Source organism: Lithobates pipiens, unplaced genomic scaffold (genome assembly GCF_037356315.1).
Source record: "Lithobates pipiens isolate NorthernLeopardFrog02 unplaced genomic scaffold, aLitPip1_a1.2 Scaffold_28, whole genome shotgun sequence".
Classification (NCBI taxonomy): domain Eukaryota; kingdom Metazoa; phylum Chordata; class Amphibia; order Anura; family Ranidae; genus Lithobates; species Lithobates pipiens.
Genome location: NW_027507789.1, coordinates 57,992,274 through 58,014,862, shown reverse-complemented (window position 1 = coordinate 58,014,862; position 22,589 = coordinate 57,992,274). Strand labels below are relative to the sequence as shown.

The window sequence follows — 22,589 nt, the reverse complement described above, 5'->3', positions numbered from 1 at the left end:
CCTGTCTAAGGAGCCTGTGATGTTGACACCCCAGCCGATCCAAAGATCGGCCATCGTGTGCAGCTACCTTTAGTCTATCTAATTGCTCCGGCGGCAGAGGAGGGGGCCGAATTTCTGAGAGACGGGGTTGTGGCCCCGTCTCCTGGAAGAGGGGAGGAGTACCTGTCAAAAACAGGCACCCCTTCCCCCTCCCCCCTGAAAGGTGCCAAACGTGGCACTGGAGCGAGGGGAGTAGACGGATAAGCGGAAGTTCCACTTTTGAGTGAAACTCTGCTTTAACTTCTTCCTTTAGGTGGATTACAAACACCTTTTGCCTACAATATGTTTGCACTATGTTGCTGGAACTCAACACTGTCATGTAGCTATAAAATACTTAAAGTGATTGTAAAGTCTCGCTTTAAAAAAGAAGAAAAAAAAAAAAAAAAAACAACAAACATGTTATACTTAGCTGCCCTATGCAGTTGGTTTTGCACAGAGCAGCCCTGATCCTCCTCCTCTCGGGTCCCTCTTCTGTGATCCTGGCCCCTCCCTCCTGTTGCGTGTCCCCACAGCAAGCAGCTCTCTATAGGGGCACCTGACCTGAGTCATAGCTCCCTGTGTCTATTCAGACATGGAGCAGTGACCTGGCCCTGGCCCCTCTCTCTCCTGCTTGGGCGAATGTGAGGCGATCGCACCGCTCTGCTGTCTCTGCCAATGAGGTGGGAAGTCCCGGGCAGCTTAGACACGCCTGCAACATCGGTGGATAAAGACGGGCTCGGGTAAGTATAGCTGCACACAGAATGTTTTTTATTTTAATGCATAAAGATAAAAAAAAAAAAAATTCTGCCTTATAAAATCCCTTTATCTTACAGTTTTTAAATAAAAATCGGTAATTTATAGTATATGGTTTTTCCACCAGACACCGTAGAGCAAAGCTGTGTATGTGAAAGCCACTGGCTTACAGTCTTCTACACTGCTAGGCCCTTGGCCAAACCAAAGTCAGGAGAATGCTGGGTTCAGTCTGAAGTAGGTTTCTTTTCTTGGGAGTAGACCATTTCCTTTGTTCTAGTTGCAGCGTTTTTAGATTAGATTTAATCAGGCACTGCAGGATGACTGCACATACAGTGCCTCGCGAAAATATTTCTACCCTCCTCTGTTCTTTCCGGTTTGTTGTTTTTCATTACAACCTGGAATTAAAGCGGAGCTCCAGGCTCAGTCAGAAAACCATTAAAAGTAAGCGGCTACAAATATTGTAGCTACTTGACTTTTATTAGGACACTTACCTGTCCACGAATCCAGCAGTGTCTTCACCCTAACCAAATTTTTTAATTGTCTCTCAGGTGCTGCTGCCATTTTTGGGTGTGGGAACCAGCCGATTCCCTACTGTGCATAGCGCGCTCTGCTTTGTGAATGACCTGGCGAGGGAAGGGCCGTGGCGAAGTCACCCGGAAATGGGAGCGGGTACCTGTCAAAATCAGGTACCCCCCTGAAAGGTGCCAAATGTGGCATCAGAGGGGGGTGGCAAATAAACGGAGCTTCCACTTTTGGGTGGAGCTTCGCTTTAAGGCCTCATGCACACTGGGTGTTTTTAATGCCGCTTCTAGGGGCGATTGGAATTTTTTTTCCTGCCTCTATATGCTAGCCTATGTGTCCACATACACATAGGCCTTTAGAGGCAGGGGTATTTACAGACAGAAAAAAAATAAAAATAAAAAAAATAAACCACGATTGCCAGAGCATCCAAGATCAGTGGCATTTTGTCAGAAAAAAAAATACGCACCTTAAAGAGGAAGTAAACCCTTTGGCAAAAAAATAAACACCCTGCAAGATAAAGGCATAATGAGCTAGTATGCATAGTATACTACCTCATTATAAAATTACTTAACCGAGTTCAGAGAAGACCCCCAAAACGGTCTTCATTCCCCTCCTCCGTCACTGCAATATCTCCCGGAGTGACTTCCAGGTATCGCGGAACTGGCTGGAGCCGCGATGACATTTAGAAACAGCATGCTCAGTGCGCGCATGCGCCGTAGACAGCGGTGCCTGTCTTTTTGTAAATATCTGCTAAACCATGTAGGTTTAGAAGATATATTTCTTGGACCTACAGGTAAGCCTTAATCTAGGCTTACCTGTAGGTAAAAGTGGTCTGTGAGGGTTTACAATCACTTTAATGCTACATGCATTTAGAGCTTGAGTGTTAATTTCTATACTTGCCAATTAAACACCGCTGCCAGAAGGAATGGTATTTTGGAGAGATAGCAAAAATATCCAATAAGGCCTTTTATGAGGGCTCTGTACCATGTAATGTACACAACATTCTTACAACTTTGAAGATGTAAAATATTTAAAATTGTGCCAAAAAAAAAAAAAAAAAAAAAAAAAGTGTTCCGATTAGAAAAAAAAACACACATACACACACATATCTTTTACACAAGACCCCTTTTGCTATGAATTCCTTAAGAAAAATAGTAATAAGAAGGAAGACCCATGCAATATAGACACAGCCCCACGGCATAAAAAAAAAAAAAAAAAAAAGACAAAAAAATTTGCCTTGAGTTGAGCTTTAAGCCAGCCATAGGCAGATTGAAATTTGGCTGGTTCAGCATTAACCGGACAAGCTGTGATCCATATATGGGCAGACTGGTTGATCCATCGATCAACTTCAGCACAACCAGCCTGAGGGTTTTTGTCATTCGATCACTGCCAGATGCCAGCAGTGACCACTGTATTCAGAAGGCTGGGAAACCCCCCACTATCAGAATACAATAGCGAGGCGGGAGGGGTTCCCCCATCAACACAGCCAAGTTAGGGAATCGAGCAATTTACTTTCCTTCAGCCAGGAATGAAAATTGTATAACGTGTGGCCTTGCCTTAGGTTTACTTAAATTATAGACTGGAATGTATGTAAACAGATTCGGGAGGCAGATCAGATTATAATCCCTCATAATCCTTAACATATCAAATATCACAGAATTAACCAGGAAAACAGTCTTGGGTTATGGATTATATTAATTGGTAACATACCGAGCAAGAATTAATAGTATTAGTTACAGAAAACTTCTGTTCCATGAAAACTTTAAAGCGAACAAAAAAGGTTCAAACAGGAGGCTGTAGCTCTGCGACGAACGATCACGCTGCATTCTGGCAAAGCCTGCAACCTTCCCTAGTTACAGATTTCAATTTCACCAACATCAGCAGTTAGTAAAACTATACAAGCTGCACAGTCCTCCCCCTCGTCTTCCTACCATATTAACCACCGTGCATTAATTCATGACCATGTCAGCAGATGAAATGAAATACTAACAAAACACAGCAGCATTTAAAAATCTATTTAAAATACAACAGAACAAAAAGCAACATCTTTAATTTTTAATACCTGCACAAGCAAACAGTCCTAATCTATGGCAGAGCATCGGAGCCTACAGAAAATAGTTTAAATAAACTAGCTTTAATATAAACACATTTAACAAAATACAACACATAGTTAAAGTGTTACTAAACCCAGGAGCCTGCATTCACTATATCGGGTCTCACAGTACACAAAACAATTATTTTAGTAAACAAACTGCTAAATACCTTTTCTCATCAGCAGTCTATAGCAGTCTTGTGACTTCTATCAGTGTCTGGTTAAAGATTGAAAATCTACAATCTCCTCTGACTATCCTAGGAGGCTGCATGACTCCTGTTTGTGGTGATCACATGCCCCCCTTCCAGAAAAACAAAAAACTACCCCTAACATGTTTCGTTGATCACAGGGGGTGGCTGCACGGCACAGCAACGGAGCTTAAATAACCCGCTCCACCCCTTTCAGGGCAATCAACATATGGATGCAAACATTTTAGCTTGCACATGATTGGATGATTGTTGTGCAGCCATCCTGTGATCAAGTTGGAAACATGTTAGGGGTGTGGCTACACGGCAACTGAATCTTGACACTGAGTGTTATCTGCGAGCGAGGAGGGGTTGGAGACGCAGCATGCAGTCACCCAGCATGTAACTAACATATGCCAAAGGCAATTTGGTTTTTATTTGTGATGTAAGTGCATTGCTTTTTCATTAAAATTGTTACCAAACAGGTTTTTACACTATTGGAGGCTTTGTGTTGATTTTGATTTTATCTCTACATGTGGAGATCTGTCATCCATTTGACGCTGAGGAGATCAAAGTGGAGATCGGGCTGATCATCTGCAATTAAACATGTGATTGAAATCTACAATCTGATGAGCCTCGTTCTATAAGGGTGTGGATTGGCACTTGTGCACTTTGGTGAAGGATCTACGGTGTTCAAAATTTTCCACTTTATGAAGAGTTGCACTATTTTCATAACTGATTCTTTGATATTTGAATTAAAGAGGAGGGCCAGTTTTGAAAAAAAAAAAATTTAAGTCAGCAGCTGCAAACACTGTAGCTGCTGACTTTTAATAAGCCCACTTACCTGTCCAGGGCTCCCACGATGTCAACCGTCCCTCGGTCTCGGGTCCCGGCACCGCCATTATGGGTAAGGGAAACAGGCAGTGGAGCCTTGCAGCTTCACTGCCCGTTTCCTACTGCACATGTGAATGGGACAGACGGGCTGTGTTCTGGGACACACAGGTCCCAGAACACAGCGTGACCCATTACCCAGAAGACGCCGCACGGAGGAGAGAAGAAAGAAGATCTCCGCAGAGGAGGAAGAGGCAGATTAGGATGATGTGCCTAGCAACAGGCATTTCTGGTAAGTTAATAAAAAAATAATAATAAATTCTTTTTTTTTTTTATGATTTTTTTCTAATTTTTTATGTATTTTATTTTTTCAGGGTGGCCCTCCACTTTAACTACATTTATTTATGATGGACAATTATTTTTGATTTTATTATGGACACTTTTGAATAATTTTTATTCTTCTTTTGTGCTACTGTGATTGTGTAGATTGACACTACATTTTTAATTAATAAAACAAAGGGTGAAAAACAAAGTAACTTCTAGAAAGGAAAAACACTACAAGTGAATACCTGAGTTTTCTGCGATTTTGCCTGAAATTTTATAGAGTGACGACAGTGTCTCTTTAAAGCCTTTCATTAGAGCAATGCTCGTCTACATAAAAGGGAAAAAAAAAAAAAAAAAAAAAAAAAAGACTCCACTACAAGCCTGACTTCACAGCTAAGCCCTGCCAATTGTCATTCCAATGCATGTCCAGTGACACTGCCTTAGGGGCCAGAAGGCTAGCAGTCTATGGGGCTAGTCATCAAGTCAGGCAAGGTCAGACCCCAGTATAAAATTACATATATATAATTATTATTTATATTTTAAAGTGCCACTAAATCAGGAAGTAAATGTAAAACGGCTTTAACTAATAAAAAAGGAAAATTCAACGAACACACACACACACACACACACACACCAGGGGCGTACTAAGTGGGGGGGCGGGGGTGCGTGCCGCCCTGGGTGCCACACACTGGGGGGGGGGGGGGGGGGTGTCAGTCCAGCGACCCCCCCCCCCCCCGCAACTGAAGTGTCAGACAGCGCCGTGCCTCGGGTTCGCAGCCCACACAGAGAGAGCCCGAGGCCCTGGCAGTGGGCGGCATTGCGGGGGGGGGGGGGGGGGGATGGGGTGGTGGAGTGGAGTGACATCAGCTGGCTCAGTGACCCGGCACAATAATCCCCTTCTCTCTCTGTGGTCGCGTGGCCGTTCTGATCAGTCTCGGGCAGCGGCTGTCACTCACAGCCGAGCAGAGTGAAGCCGCCTCCCCCTCCTCTATGCACAGCACTGTGTAGACAAGGAGGGGGAGGCGGCTTCACTCTGCTCGGTTGTGAGTGACAGCCGCTGCCCGAGACTGATCAGAACGGCGCGACGTGAGTCACGCGACCACAGAGAGAAGGGGATTATTGCGCCGGGTCCCGGATCACTGAGCCGACAGGTGACACTTCACTCGGGTGCTGCCCACACCTCCCCCCTGCAATGCCGCTGCCTTGGGCTCGAGGTACACTATGGGTCCTTAGGGGAGGCTGTGCACTGTAGGAGGGGGGTCCTGCACTGTAGGAGGGGGGGTCCTGCACTGTAGGGGGGGGGGTCCTGCACTGTAGGGGAAGATTCGGCACTGTAGGGGGGTCTGCACTGTAGGGGGGTCTGCGCTTTAGGGTGGAGGGGTCTGTACTGTAGGAGGGTCTGCACTGTAGAGGGGGGGGGTCTGCGCTTTAGGGTGGAGGGGTCTGTACTGTAGGAGGGTCTGCACTGTAGGGGAGGATTCTGTACTGTAGGAGGGTCTGCACTGTAGGGGAGGATTCTGTACTGTAGGGGGGTCTGCACTGTAGGGGATCTGTGTAACATGCAGAGGGTCCAGAGCTGTGAGGGGCTGTGTAATGTAAAGGGGTCCAGAGGTGCAGGCTGCTGTGTAATGTAAAGGGGTCCAGAGGTGCAGGCTGCTGTGTAATGTAAAGGGGTCCAGAGGTGCAGTTGTGGAGAGGGGGGGTACACAGTAGTGACAAAAAGATATTGAAGGATGCAGAGGTATGCAGGGGACACGATGGGTGTTTTTACATTTTATGGTGGGGGGGGTGTGCCAGATATAGGATCCGCCCCGGGTGCCAAATGCTCTAGGTACGCCCCTGACACACACACACACACACACACACACACACACACATACATACATACATATACATATATATATCACACACACACACGTACCAATTACCATTTAACAAAGTAAAGTCCTTACCAGAGTGTGTCTTCGTGGGGTGGTGAGCTCCACCAGCCCCTTGCTGTGGAGGTGGGCTTGCCCCAGTTTGCCCAGTATCCTGTCCTGTATTAGCACTGGTCAATGTCCCAGAAGGCAGTGGCTGTCCTCTCTTCAGAAGTTGCTTCTGTTCTTGCTGGCGGAAACGTGGAGGCACCTCACGTGGCAGATAACGGGAGGCCGCTGTTTGCTGGCCGTTGGCAGATGCACGCTTGCCATTGCTATTTGGGACAGTGCTGGTGGAAGTACTGGGCGTGGCAGTTTGGGGCTGGTTGGAACTGATCTTGACTGGATCTGGCACTTTAAAAAACAAAACAGAAAAACATGTTTTTACTAAAGGGAAATTCTAAATTAGGCAAGTTTTAATAAATTTTTTTTTTTTATAATATAAATATATAAAAATTATATATATACACACACACACACATATGAGGGGTGTACTCTTGTGAGATAGTGTGTGTGTGTGTGTGTGTGTGTGTGTGTGTGTGTGTGTGTGTGTGTGTGATATATATATATACACACACACACACACACACACACACACACATATATACATACATATACACACACACACTGTATCTCATAAGAGTACACCCCTCACATTTTTGAAAATATTTTATTCTATCTTTTCATGTGACAACACTAAAGAAATGACACTTTGCTACAATGTAAAGTAGTGAGTGTACAGCTTGTATAACAGTGTAAATTTGCTGTCCCCTCAAAATAACACAGCCATTAAGGTCTAAACCACTGACAACAAAAGTGAGTACACCCCTAAGTGAAAATGTCCAAATTGGGCCCAAAGTGTCAATATTTTGCATGGCCGCCATGCAGACCAATTTGATGCAGTGTGCGGCGTATGGTCTGAGCACTGACAGGCTGACCCCCGACCCAGTCAACCTCTGGAGCAATGCTGGCAGCACTCATACATCTATTTCCCAAAGACAACCTCTGGATACGACGCTGAGCACGTGCATTCCACTTCTTTGGTCGACCATGGCAAGGCCTGTTCTGAGTGGAACCTGTTCTGTTAAACCGCTATATGGTCTTGGCCACCATGCTGCAGTTGAGTTTCAGGGTCTTGGCAATCTTCTTATAGCCTAGGCCAGTGATGGCGAACCTTGGCACTCCAGATGTTTTCAAACTACATTTCCCATGATGCTCAACTACACTGAGCATCATGGGAAATGTAGTTCCAAAACATCTGGGGTGCCAAGGTTCGCCATCACTGGCCTAGGCTATCTTTATGTAGCGCAACAATTTTTTTTTTTTTAGATCTTCAGAGAGTTCTTTGCCATGAGGTGCCATGTTGAACTTCCAGTGACCAGTATAAGAGAGTGAAAGCGATAACACCAAATTTAACACACCTGCTCCCCATTCACACCTGAGACCTTGTAACACTAACGAGTCACATGACACCGGGGAGGGAAAATGGCTAATTGGGCCCAATTTGGACATTTTCACTTAGGGGTGTACTCACTTTTGTTGCCAGCGGTTTAGACATTAAATAGCTGTGTGTCAAGTTATTTTGAGGGGACAACAAATGATAACATATTTACAAAAATGTGAGGGGTGTACTCACTTGTGTGAGTCTCTCTCTCCCCCCATTTATGCATTATAAATACTTGCACTCACTTATGACAACAAACACCGCTCTATATGGATAATATTTAGAATTGAAACAAAACCCTCTTCTAACAATGTATCCACACACATACACTCCAATACAAGTAGACAGATATTTGCAGTATACGTTATTAGGGCAAGGACAGATGTACCGTAAAATGAGTCTTAATAAATCATAAGGCCTGTTTAAAGACAAAAGGTACACCACTGACCCCAGAAAAGATGGGCGTGCTCACCGTGCATTCCCAGCACAGTGAGCAAGTTGTCAAGGACAGCTTTTGATCAGTTGTTGCCCACTGGGACAACCAATTTAAAGTTGTCACATGATCGCAAAAGCCTGCCTCCATCATTCAGATCCCTCGTGTTGGCAGGGGGAGGGGGGGGGGGGGGGGAGTGCTTTTTTTTCCCCCCTAGCAGTACAAGGGATTGTAAAGCCTAGTACACACGATGTGATTGTTGGACGGGGATTGTCTGTTGACAGACAAATGTTGGGTAGCAGGCTGGTAAGTTTTCGGCGGACAGCGGTTTGACATCAGATTTTCGTATGGTCAGTACACAAATCCATCAGAATCCATGCTCAAACACAAAATTAGCAGAAGGAGCCCAAAGGGTGGCGCTCGAGAGCTGAAATTCCTTGTAGTACGTCACTACGTTTGAGTTTGTTGCATGACATTTGTGCACTGTAAGTATGCAAGACAAGATCCTGGCACACGCCTCTTAGGACCAAAAAATTTATAAAAATCAGACGCTTGGTTGGCCAACAATTGTGTCACATGTACGAGGCTTTAGACAGAGTTGTGAGATAGGTTTGTAAGGATGCAATCCCTATATGTGGTTCACTCTTTAGGGGTGGAGTTGGCTTTGTTTTCTGTCATGCTATGGTGAGCAAAGGATAGCAAGCTTTGGTTCACACTATAAACTGCATGTGAATCGCACAGGAACCGCACCGCATTCCATTTAATTTCACGCGTAATTCAGTGCTGTGCAATTTATCCAATTCATTTTGAATGGGCTCAAATCACACCGCATCGTGTGCATGCACCAATTTTAGATCCGCACTGCAACCAGATCGCATGCTACTTTAGTAGCATGCGATCTAACGCGGGCAAACACTGTTTTGACCTGAAATGAGGGTGTCATTAAGATTACACTGACACCCGCTGCAGATCGCAAGGGCAGTATGATCTGAATGTGTGTGAATTATTATAGTGTGGCTAAGGCCTCATTCACATGAGGCGGATGCGCTAGCGCAGCAGGAGATCTTTCCGTTGATCTCTGCTGAGCCGGCGGATGACAGGTCCTTCTCTGCTCACTGAACGGGGAGGGGCCTGTCAGAAACCTGCATGGATCATGGGGTTTCCCGCATCTCATTATAATGTGGCTAAGGCCTCCTTTACATGAGGTGGACCCACTCAGCTGAGTCCACCAGCTCAGCAGGAGATCTTTCAGTTGACCTCTACTGAGCCGGCGGATGACAAGTCCTCCTCTGCTCACTGAGCGGGGAGGGGGCCTGTCAGAGCGCCACTGATTCCTATGGAGGGATTGGACGAAAATGGACAGCATGTCCATTTTCATTAAACCTCATCTGATCCGCCAGGACAGATGCAAACGTATCGCCATACGTCAGATTTTAAGGGATCGGATGTCAGCGGACGCGGTCATAGACCAGCATGGAGGTCCACCTAAAAAACGGACAGGTGGACCTGAACGGTCCATCCGTATGAAAGGGGCCTAAGAGCCAGTAGACAAATATGTGATTTCTGGGGGGTAGGGGTGGAGTTATCATGGAGGGTGGTAACTGAGAACAGAGCTCATGAACACATACAAGGAGATTATCAGAACCAGAGTGTAATATAAGAAGGTTTGCATCAAGAAGTGGTGGAGTGCACAACATGTAATCGTTTCTATGAAAAATTGGTTGGTGCCCTTATGTTACAGATGGGTTATGCTGCAATACAGGATAGGTGGTCAAAGTGCCTGGTTAGAATCCAAATCTTTCACTAGCAATTAAGGTTAAATTTAGATCCTCTTGATATGTGCCATCAAGTGTTACAAGTTATTTTTGCGCTGCTTCTCAGGACAGCAAGTAAGGGATGAAAACTTCAACTGAAGGAAACATCAAGATAACTAGCTGCTAATTCATGATAATTAGTTGTGTGAACACTTTCTAAAATAAAGCACAATTAAAAAGAGCTTGTAAACTCTCAAGGTTTTTCACCTTAGTGCCGGGATATGCAATTAGCGGACCTCCAGCTGTTGCAAAACTACACATCCCATCATGCCTCTGGGTGTCATGCTTGTGGCTGTCAGCAACTTGCTATGCCTCATGGGACTTTTAGTTCTGCAACAGCTGGAGGTCCGCTAATTGCATATCCCTGCACTAATGGTGAAAAACCTGTCATGCAGCAGCCCCCCCAAGCCCCCCCTTTTACTAACCCGAGCCCTGTAATTTCCAGCGATTTTTTATTCTTTTATTCTTTATTAAATTAATTATTAATTTAATCAATTGCTTTTGGAGTCAAAATCTAACTAAAGATAATTTTCTATTTACCGTATATACTCGAGTATAAGCCGAGATTTTCAGCCTCTTTTTTGAGGCTGAAAGTGCCCCCCTCGGCTTATACTCGAGTCATCGCTGTCTGCCCGCTCGATCAGCGTGTCGAGCAGACAGACAGCGGCCATTCTATGATTCAAAAGCCGCGCCTCCGGCTCCGCCTTCGCCTGTGATAGGCGGAACACTGAATTTCCCAGCAGCCTGTGTTCCGCCTATCACGGGCGTCGTCTCATCCTCGTACTACGGACGAGGATGATACGACGTCCGTGATAGGCGGAACACAGGCTGCTGGGAAATTCAGTGTTCCGCCTATCACAGGCGAAGGAGGAGGCGCGGCTTTTGAATTTTACAATGGCCGCCGACGAAGAGGGCACGGGACGGAGGCAAGGCAAGGCACGGCACGGGACGGGACGGGACGGGACGAAGGCTCGGGACAAAGGCTCGGGACACAGGTAGGCTGGACACACACACACACACACACACACACACACACACACACACACGGATGGATGGATGGATGGAGACACACACACACAGGGATGGATGGATGGATGGAGACACACACACACAGGGATGGATGGATGGATGGAGACACACACACACAGGGATGGATGGATGGATGGATGGAGACACACACACACAGGGATGGATGGATGGATGGATGGACACACACACAGGGATGGATGGATGGATGGACACACACACAGGGATGGATGGACGGACACACAGGGATGGACGGACACACAGGGATGGACGGACACACAGGGATGGACGGACACACAGGGATGGACGGACACACACACAGGGATGGACAGGCATGTCTCACCCTCGGCTTATACACGAGTCAATAAGTTTGCCAGTTTTTTTGGGGGTAAATTGGGGGCCTCGGCTTATATTCGGGTCGGCCTATACTCGAGTATATACGGTAAGATACATTAATAATTTAGTTTATTCAGCATGAAAGGGAACTTTGTTATGTAGCACGAGGCTGTATATTCTGCAATATTTAAATTTTTTGGTAAACTCCTTCAATGAATCAAAGTTCTGTAAGCGGAGAGAACATGCACTGCATTGATGCATTCACATAACTTCATACTACCAGCAAGAATGAGTGCTTACATTTAAAGAGCACCTGTCATTTCAGATCCTTCATGGCAGCACCTGTTAGCGGGCATCCACTCACCTGCTGCCACCTCCCTCACCTTGTTGTGTCACTGCCGCATCCCCAGCCATCCATTAAAGCAGGGGTCTCAAACTGGTGGCCCTCCAGCTGTTGCTGAACTACAATTCCCATGAGGCGTTGATTGCAAGGCTGACAGCTACAAGCATGACTCCCATAGGCAGGGGCATGATGGGACTTTTAGTTCCGTAACAGCTGGAGGGACGCCAGTTTGAGACCCCCGCATTAACCACCTCAATACAGGGCACTTACACCCCCTTCCTGCACAGACCAATTTTCAGCTTTCAGCGCTCACACCTTGAGTGACATTAGTCATGCAACACTGTACCTATATGAAATTTGCATCTTTTTCACACAAATAGAGGTTTTCTTTTGGTGGTATTTAATCACTAGTGTTTTTCTATTTTTTGTGCTATAAATAAAGACTAAATTTTGTGGGGGGGGGGGGGGGGAAGCCTTTTTTGTCATAAATTAGTACATTTTCTTCATCATTTTTGGCCAAAATTTATACTGCTACACATATTTGGCAAAAATAACCCAAATTAATGTATATTATTTGGTCTTTGTGAAAGTTAGGCGACTTTCACACTGAGGCACTTTACAGGCGCTACAGCGCTAAAATGCATAGCGCCTCACCTGTGCCTCCAGTGTGAAAGCCTGAGGGCTTTCATACTGGAGCGGTGCACTTGCAGGACGGTCAAAAAAGTCCTGCAAGCCGCATCCTTGCAGGGCTGTAGGAGCGTTGTATTCACCGCTCCTAAAGTGCCCCTGCTCGTTGAAGACAATGGGGCAGTGGCACTTGGCGGGTGGCTTTAACCCTTTTTTTGGCCACTAGCAGGGGTTAAAACCACCCCGCTTGCGACCAAATAGCGTCACTAAAACAACGGTAAAGCGGTGCTAAAAATGGCGCCGCTTTATCGCCAGCGCCCACCTGCCCCAGTGTGAAAGTAACCTTATAGAGTCTACAAACTGTGGTGCCAGTCACTGAAAACCCCCCCCCCCCCCAAAATGACCCCTGCAGTTCAGTAACCAAAACTGCAGTTTGAGGGATCTGAGTGACAAATCGTTTTTTTTTTTTTTTAATTCCTCAGAAGAGGATCGCACATTTTAGTGTAAACAATCACAGGAAGCACCTCCATGGTTAACAGAGGACAGAAATAAAATTAGACTTGGGAAACTGAAAATTAATAAATCACCAGGACCGGATGGCTTGCACCCGAGGGTACTTGGGGAACTCAGTCAAGTAATTGCCAGACCATTGTTCCTAATTTTTACTGACAGTCTACTAACTGGAATGGTACTAGCCGATTGGAAAAAAGCCAATGTAGCGCCAATATTTAAAAAGGGCCCAAAATAAATCCCTGGGAATTACAGAGCAGTTAGCTTAACATCAACAGTATGTAAACTCTTGGAGGGGATGATAAGGGACTATATACAAGACTTTAGTAATGAGAACGGCATCATTAGCAGTAATCAGCATGGATTCACGAAGAATCGTTCTTGCCAAACCAATCTACTAACCTATGAGGAGCCGAGTTGCCAGCTAGATAAAGGAAGGCCCGTAGATGTGGTTTATCTGGATTTTGCAAAAACATGTCACACCAGTTCCCCATAAACGTTTACTGTACAAAATAAGGTCAGTTGGCATGGACCATAGGGTGAGTACATGGATTGAAAACTGGCTACAAGGGCGAGTTCAGAGGGTGGTGATAAATGGGGAGTACTTGAAATGGTCAGGGGTGGGTAGTGGGGTCCCCCCAGGGTTCTGTGCTGGGACCAATCCCATTTAATTTGCTCATAAAAGACTTGGAGGGAGGATGGGGTAAACCGTTCAATCTCTGTATTGCGGAGGATACTAAACTAAGCAGTGCAATAACTTCACTACAGATGTGGAAACCTTGCAAAAAGATCTGAAAACATGAATGGGGTGGGCAACTACATGACAAATGAGGTTCAATGTACAAAAAATGTAAAAGAATGCATTTGGGTGGCAAAAATATGAATGCAATCTATACACTGGGGGGAGAACCTCTGGGGGAATCTAGGATGGAAAAGGACCCGGGGGTCCTAGTAGATGTAATGCCAAGCTGCTGCTAACAAAGCAAACAAAATATTGGATTAAAAAGGGGATCAACTCCAGAGATAAAACGATAATTCTCCCGCTCTACAAGACTCTGGTCCGGCCGCACCTGGAGTATGCTGTCCAGTTCCGGGCACCAGTCCTCAGGAAGGATGTACTGGAAATGGAGCGAGTACAAAGAAGGGCAACAAAGCTGATAAAAGGGTCTGGAGGATATTAGTTATGAGGAAAGGTTGAAAGCACTGAACTTATTCTCTGGAGAAGATACGCTTGAGAGGGGATATGATTTCAATTTATAAATACCGAACTGGTGACCCCACAATAGGGATAAAACTTTTGCAAAAGGGGGTTTAACAAGACTTGTGACCACTCATTAAAATTAGAAGAAAAGGAGGTTTAACTTTAACCTATGTAGAGGGTTCTTTACTGTAAAAGCAACAAGGATGTGGAATTCTCTTCCACAGGCGGGGGTCTCGGGGGGGGGGGGGGGCAGCATTGATAGTTTCTTGAAACTATTGCTGCCAAGTAAAGAGATATTTCACAAATACATTCCATAGAAGCCTATAATTTATTATATACAATTATATTTTGGTAGGCATCCAAGCTCTCTCAGTCTAGGTTCACACATACGCAGGTCGGAGAATCCGTGCTAATCACATGCGTTTCGAGACCCACAGGCACAACGCACTATGCTTTTGCAGACGTGTAGGGGTGTCAAATCTTAATGACACGCAGCCACGTTTTTGTAAAAATAGAAAACTTTTTCATGCATTTCCCACAGGCACAGCAGTCCATTCAAATAAATGGGCTGCTGTGTCTGTGCAAACGCTGTACGCAGGACCTGCACAGATATAAAATCTAGCTTAGAGCTAGGTTCACACCTGTACAGTTTTTTGCAGATTTTCCGAAGCACAGAAATGCACAATTGATTTAACATGGTTTCCTATGGGTCCCATTAACATCTATGCAGTTTCCTGCAGTGCAATTTCAGAAGAGGCGCAGGATGTATTGCACAAAGGTGTGTTTTTGGGTTCCTAGACTTAAATGGAAGTACATCAAAAATGCATGTGCATGCTTTTTTTGGTAGGTTTTTGTTTACAAAAAAAAAATAAAAAAAATAATAATTAAGCATGAACGCACATCGAAAACGTGCTTGAAAAACAGACGAAAAACCACACTGCAAAAATGCACCGAAAAACACACAGAGCACATGCACAGGTGTGAACCTACATACAAAAAGTGACCCACTTTTCCTTGGCTTTTTTTTGTGACAGGAGTGAACCTAGCCTAAGGTCCCATGCAAGGGCCAGGTTTGTTCTGTGCATCTCTGTGCAGGCAGTCTTATTCATTTAAACTGGAATGCAGCAGCTGCACAGAGGCCGCCATTATTCCCAATTTGACAGTCATGCAGGCGCACGGCTCCAAATGCAGACACCCACAGTTACAGCAGTTGTCCCACACTAGTGGGAAATTGGGAGCAGCAGCTATGCTCATGCAGCTACAGTTTTAAAGCCCACCAACCACCCACAAACCAATAACAAGCAGCAGCTTGGGGTCTTACACATACCATGGAAAAATAAAAAAAATAAAAAAAATAAACTCTGCTTGTGATGGTAGCACACCCTGTCAATCTTGCCTATTAAAAGTCACTGGGACAATGCTGCAACTGTGAGCCAAACACTTGGCTCGCAGTTGTGGCATGGTAATATCAAAAAAAAAAAAAAAAAAAAAAAAAAAGCAAGCATACAGGAAGCTGTGGCACCACATCCGGAAAGTCTGCAAGCTGCTCTACCACCCTCTAAAAATCAATCTACCGTAGGCTGCTTTTCAGAAGGGTGGTACAGACTGCCACATGTGTAAACTTAGCCTTAGGACTGCGCATCTTATCTAGGTGTGAATCAGGCCCAACAGTTTGAAGTATAAAAAGTAACATAAAATATTATCATTAAACTATAAATAAAAAAAAAAAAAAAAAAAAAAAAAAAAAGGTACTTCCTCTACAGAAATAAGCCTCTGCTGGTGATTCAATCTTTGTACAAAACCTATTTGTACATTTGACATATGGGTGGTGAAAAATGACAGTAACATCATGGTCCACATAAACCATCACTTGGGAGTCTAAATTTTTTTTTTTTTAGAACTTCTGTAACCCAGTCATGTGATCCTTTTCAAGTTCCTATGCAATTCAATGGCCTAGAAAAAACAGTGCCTAGAAAAAAGTATTCATACCCCTTGAAATTTTCTACATTTTGTCATTTTACAACCAAAAACAATAAAATGTATTGTATTGGGATTTTATTTGATAGACCAACACAGTGGGACATAATTGTGAGGTGGATGGAAAACAATGGGTTTTCAAATTTTTTTTTTTTTACAAATAAATGTGAAAAGTGTGGCGTGCATTTTTCATCCCCCCGTGTCAGTACTTTGCAGAACCACCTTTTGCTGCAATTATAGCTGCAAGTATTTCTGGTAATGTCTCAACCAGCTTTGCACATCTGAAGAGTGAAATTTCTGCCCATTCTTCTTTGCAACATAGCTCAAGCTCTCACAAATTGGATGCAGATTGTCTAAGAACAGCAATTTTCAAGTATTGTTAGAGATTCTAAATTGGATTTAGATCTGGACTTTGACTGGGCCATTCTAACACATGTATATGCTTTGATCTAAACCATTCCATTGTAGTTCTGGCTGTATGTTTAGGGTCATTGTCCTGCTGGAAGGTGAACCTCTGCCCGTCTCAAGCCTTTTGCAGACTCAAACAGGTTTTCTTCTAAGATTGCCCTGTATTTGGCTCCATCCATCTTCCCATCAACTCTGACCAGCCATGCTGAAGAAAAGCATTCCCACAACATGCCACCACCACGTTTCACGGTGGGGATGGTGTGTTCAGGGTGATGTGCAGTGTTAGTTTTCCACCACACATAGCGTTTTGCTTTTAGGCCAAAAAGTTCAATTGTATTCTAATCTGACCAGAGCATCTTCTTCCACATGTTTGCTGTGTCCCTCACATGGCTTCTTGCTAACTGAAAAAAGGACTTCTTATGGCTTTCTCCTTGCCACTCTTCCATAAAGGGCAGATTTGTGAAGTGCCCAACTAATAGTTGTCCTGTGGACAGATTCTCCCACCTGAGTTGTGGATCTCTGTACCTCCCCCAGAGTTACCATGGGCCTCTTGTCTGCGTTTCTGATTAATGCTCTCTTTGCCCGGCCTGTCAGTTTAGGTGGACGGTGTCTTACTAGGTTTTCAATTGTGCCATACTCTTTCCATTTTTGGATGATGGATTGAACGGTGCTCCACAAGACATTCAAAGCTTGGGATATATTTTATAACCTAACCCTGCTTTAAACTTCTCCACAACCTTATCCCTGACCTGTCTGTGGTGTTCCTTGGTCATCAGGATGCTGTTTGTTCACCAAGGTTCTCTCAAGCCCCATACACACTCTCAGATTTTCTGCTGATTTTTATCTTCAGATTTACCAAAACCATGTAGTGCAAGGGTCTGTCTGATTGCATACAAATTGAAACTCCTAAGGTTTGACCTCATATTATATGGTTTTGGTACATCTGAAGGAAAAAAAAAAAAAACAGCAGATTTTATAGTGTGTATGGGGCTTAAACCTCTGAGGGCTTCACAGAACAGTTGTATTTATAACGAGATGAAATCCGCACAGGCCGCTATTTACTAATTAAGTGACTTCTGAAAGCAATTGGTTCCACACGATATTAGTTAGGGGTATCAGAGTAAAGCAGGCTGAATACAAATGCACGCTACACTTTTCAGATATTTGTAAGGGAAAAAAAAAAAAAAAAAACATTTAGCATTTCCTTCCGCTTTACAATTATGTACCACTTTGTGTTGGTCCATCACAAAATCCCAATAAAATACATTTACGTTTTTGGTTGTAACATAAAATTTCAAGGGGCATGAAGGCACTATATGAGTGACACATCCTGCATGCATCACTGTACAATCCTATACGATGCCTGGGGCCATGCAGAGCTGACCGGAATGCTGGTGGTCACATGACTTTATTTAAAAAAAAAAAAAAAAAATCTACAGATCAACATTAGCTTTAAAAAGCCCACATCATTAGCATTTGCTTTGTTTAATGCCATTTACACAAAGACAATTCTTTATTCTCTTCTCAGCCACCCCACGACACATTTATAGTAGTTTGGGGGCGGCTCCAGAATTATGATGGACAGCCGCCCCATGTGACAGCTTGCACGTCTAATAGGAAATGCTGCATGGTCAATCATAATTCTGTACAAGACTGTAGTACTATCAAATGGGGCAACTGAGAAGGAGAAGCTGCTGGGCAGTTGAGAAGAGATATATAAATTTAAATTTTTTCAAAGATTATTATTTTTTATATTTCTATCACTTTTATTTTCAACAAGCAGCCATGTGACTGGCTGAGGAGAGCTCAGCTGTCAATTACAATGCCGAAGCTGGGAGGAAGTGCAGAGTTCCCCAATGCTACACACAGAGTTGCAACCCAAAAACCCGAGGATAGGCCAGGCATAGTGTTGCCACTCTGATTAAGGAAGCAACATGCACTGGCAGGATCACCAAGTAATGACTCTACTAATACATGTTTTAAACAAATGTTTACCACACAGTTAGAAAAAAATAGTTTTGGAGCCAAAAAAAATAAAAAAAATTGGGGATTTAATGACGCCTTGAGGATATGTGATGGTCGCAACATACAAATTAGCCAGACAAGAAAAATAGTTGCAGAAACTGCAAGCTTAACTTTATAATGCCTGGAAGGAAGTCCGAAAGGCAAGGTTTTAAAAACCATGTTTCTTGTAATACGCAATTATAAAAGTAAATGGGGCAGTCATTTTTACTCATTATGTACACACCACTGTTACCAGTTTTTCACAATATATGAGCTTTAAAGCTGAACTCCAGAAATTCAGCCACTTTGGAAAATGTTTCTAGGGGTTAAGAAAGTCCAACAAGGCGCATTCCACCTCATGGACTTCTCTTTAAATCTACATATTTACAGAGCACCAGGAGCATAGCTACTGCTATACCCCCGGCACTCCAACGCTGGACCTTTTGGTCTCAGCTCCAGTAGCTGCCAAGTTGCATGTGGCCTCCGTGCCCACCCCTCCAATCCTTCTGCCCAATGACAGAGTGCTTTGTATTATGTGAACTCATTCACAATTTACAAAGGCTCCTGTGAAAGAGCAGAAGAGGGGAGTGGTGTGTCTGAGAAGCACCTCTCCTGTCTGTAGTGAAGCAATAGCTATACTCCCAGAGCTCCATAAAACTGAAAGATGGAAATAGAGAAGTCCACAAGGTGGAATGCACCTCACTGAACTTAACTCATAGTATGCCAGCATATTTTACAGATTGAACTCCAGGGATTCAGACAGTTTTTTTGCTGGATTCACATCTAATGCCGATGCAGCCGACAGCAGGGGTCCGGTGTGTCTGTTCTCCGTTGCAGGGACAAATCAGACCCGAATTCGAACCCGAAACAGAGCCAATGACACACAGGACTCCTGTGCAATGCGCTCTGCAGTCGATCCATAGTGTGTGAACTGGCCCCACTGAGAGTCGGTCACAATCTCCTGTCATGCGAATTGGATGTAGGGAAACCCGCATTCACTTCACACTAGTGTGAACCCAGCCTCATGCTTTCTCACGAGTCGGTAAACTCAAAAAACAACACAAATGATTTTTGTTTATAAACCAAATACAGTTTGAGATTTGTGTAAACTAGAAGTCTAGAGGCAATAGGTCATGGTAGATGGGACTGAAGGTGGTGGCATGCATGCAGGGAAAGAGGAAGTTTTTTTTTTTTTTTTTAAAGCACCCAATAACAATACACTAACTAGAAGTCAGTGAGGTAGAGAATAATTGCACTAAGAGATCCCGCTAGTGACTAACCTACAAATCTCCATTTTTAGCATAACAGTCTGTAACGTAAACATTTAAAAGCAATAAAAAAAAATAAAAATAAAAAAAAAGTAAGCAATGCAGTTTTTAATGCAACACACACACACACACACACACACACACACACACACACACACACACACACACACACACACACACACACCCCTATAGACAAAACTATTTTTATTTTTTAAATATGACAGAGGGAGGCTTTGTGGCTGTAAGCATACATTATAGGGATATGCAATTAGCGGACCTCCAGCTGTTGCAAAACTACAAGTCCCATCATGTTCTACCTTTGGGTGTCATGCTTGTAGCTGTCAGGCCGCGTACACACGGGCGGACTGTATGGCCTACTTAGTCCGTCGAAACACATTTCAGCGGACAGTCCGCTCGTGTGTGGGCTTCAGCGGACTTTTTCAGCGTGCAGTCTGGCGTACTAAGTATTTCGGAATTTCCGTAATTCTGTCCGTCATACTTTGGTTTCAGCGGACAATCCGCTCGTGAGTAGGCTAGTTCGACGGACTAAGAATGGCGCATGCTCAGAAAGGATTTACACGGCGCAAAGGTGCATTGCTGTGTATTGGACTTCCGATTTCTAGTCCCGTCGTACGTGCTGTACACGTCATCGCGCAAGCTTTCGACGGACTGTTTGTGCATCCGTGTGTGGTCAAGTCCGTTCATTCGAAAGTATGACGGACTGTCCGTCGGATTGTATGACGGACTAAGTAGGCCATACAGTCCGCCCGTGTGTACGCGGCCTCAGTCTTGCTATGCCTCATGGGACTTGTAGTTCTGCAACAGCTGGAGGTCCTCTAATTGCATATCCCTGATATATTAGAATGTGACAGTTCTGAACCTCACATTAACCCTAAATGTGAACCCTATCATTTCTGAGTGGAGAAAGCTGTGTTTTTGGCTTTCTCCAGATTTTGTAGTTCTGGATCGGAATATTCAATCCCGTATCCAGGTTTTGCTAGACACCTGGCTGACTATACAGGTGTGCGGGGTCATTATATACTCAGGGCGGAGGATAGCTCAGAGCTCCCAGTTTGGAGGCCGCTCTCAGTGTGGGAGATGGAAGGTCTCACCCAGGGTCAGGGGGCCCCAGCCAGAAGCCACGAGACAGGGGTCTTAGAGGAGTCAGAGTTCTATTTATTGATTTTTTTTTTTTTATTACCCCCCAGTTATCACTGAAGGTTTTAGGGGTGGCAGTGCTTCAACCATTATTTCTATACAAGGATTATTTATTTCACACTCGGGGGAGGAGGTTTATGTTATGAGAGGGGAAACAATGTCTACAAGCACAAAATTATTGTAGAGTTAAAAAAAAAAAAATGGATATTTTTAGAAACTCCCTGTATTCTGCAATACAACTGCTGCCAGTGTAATGTAAACACAGGAAACCACAAAGTCACACACACCATATACAGTATGCAACAAAGCAACATAGTAAACATTGCACCTGTTTTTGCCTGTATATCAACTGAAAATGTTTCTGCATAACTTCTTCCTTTCTTCCTCTGACCGGATGTAGGGGGTACATTTCCCAGATTGGGGGTGGGGGGGTGGAGCAGACCTGCCCTGTAAACATGGTCGGACTTTCCGACGACAAAATCCATCGGATTTTTTCCAGACAGATTTTGGCCTAAATTTGTCTTGCATACACGCGGTCGCACAAAGTTGTCGGAAAATCCGATCGTTCTGAACGAGGTGATGTAGAACACATACGATGGGACTATAAACAGGCCAGTAGCCAATAGCTTTCATCTCGTAATTTATTCTGAGCATGCGTGCCACTTTGTCCGTTGGAACTGTCTACACACACAGACACACACACACTTTAACCAGTTGCCGACCGCCGCACGACGATGTACGTCGACAGCATGGCACGGGCAGGCATATTGGCGTACATGTACGTCCCTTGCCTCCCGCGGGTCGGGGGCCCGATCGGGCCCCCGCCCGGTGCCTGCGGCGGTCGGTTTTCGTCCGGGACGAGGGGGCGGCCATTCATTCATGGCCACCCCCTCGCGATCGCTCCCGACGAATAGGAATCCCCCGTGACATCACTTCCTCTCCTGTAATGTAAACACAGGAGAGGAAGTGATGTATTCTCTCCTCCGTGTCGGTATTTTTTGTTCCGACACGGAGGAGAGCGGATTGGTGAGTTGCACCAACACTCTACACACACAGTAGAACATGCCAGGCACACTCACACCCCCCCGATCACCCCCCCCCAATTACCCCTGCCCCCCAGTCACAGTGACACCAATGTCATTTTTTTTTTTTTTTTTGCATTGGTGTCATTTGTGACTGTAATAACTGTTAGGGCAGTTAGGGTTAGCCCCCTTTAGTTCTAATGTACCCCCCTAACCCCCCCAATAAAGGTTTAACCCCGTGATCACCCCCCGTCGCCAGTGTCACTAAGGCTGGGTTCACATTGCAGCGGTTTATGAGAACGAATGTGATTCGCACCGCACTGCAAATCACATCCGATCTCTGTGCGATTCGAGTTCAGCCATTCGCCGCACCCGCC

General features: G+C 44.7%; 1 protein-coding gene across 6 annotated transcripts in view; it reads right to left on the bottom strand.

The window, feature by feature from the left end:
- The window catches only part of TNRC6C (trinucleotide repeat containing adaptor 6C), a 157,235-nt gene that overhangs the window by 84,616 nt on the left and 50,030 nt on the right, over positions 1–22,589 (bottom strand). For all 6 annotated transcript variants that reach the window (XM_077459265.1, XM_077459267.1, XM_077459268.1 and 3 more), the window contains exon 4: positions 6,678–6,995. In XM_077459265.1, coding sequence (XP_077315391.1) covers positions 6,678–6,995 — 318 coding nt within the window. The remainder of the gene's footprint in view (positions 1–6,677; positions 6,996–22,589) is intronic.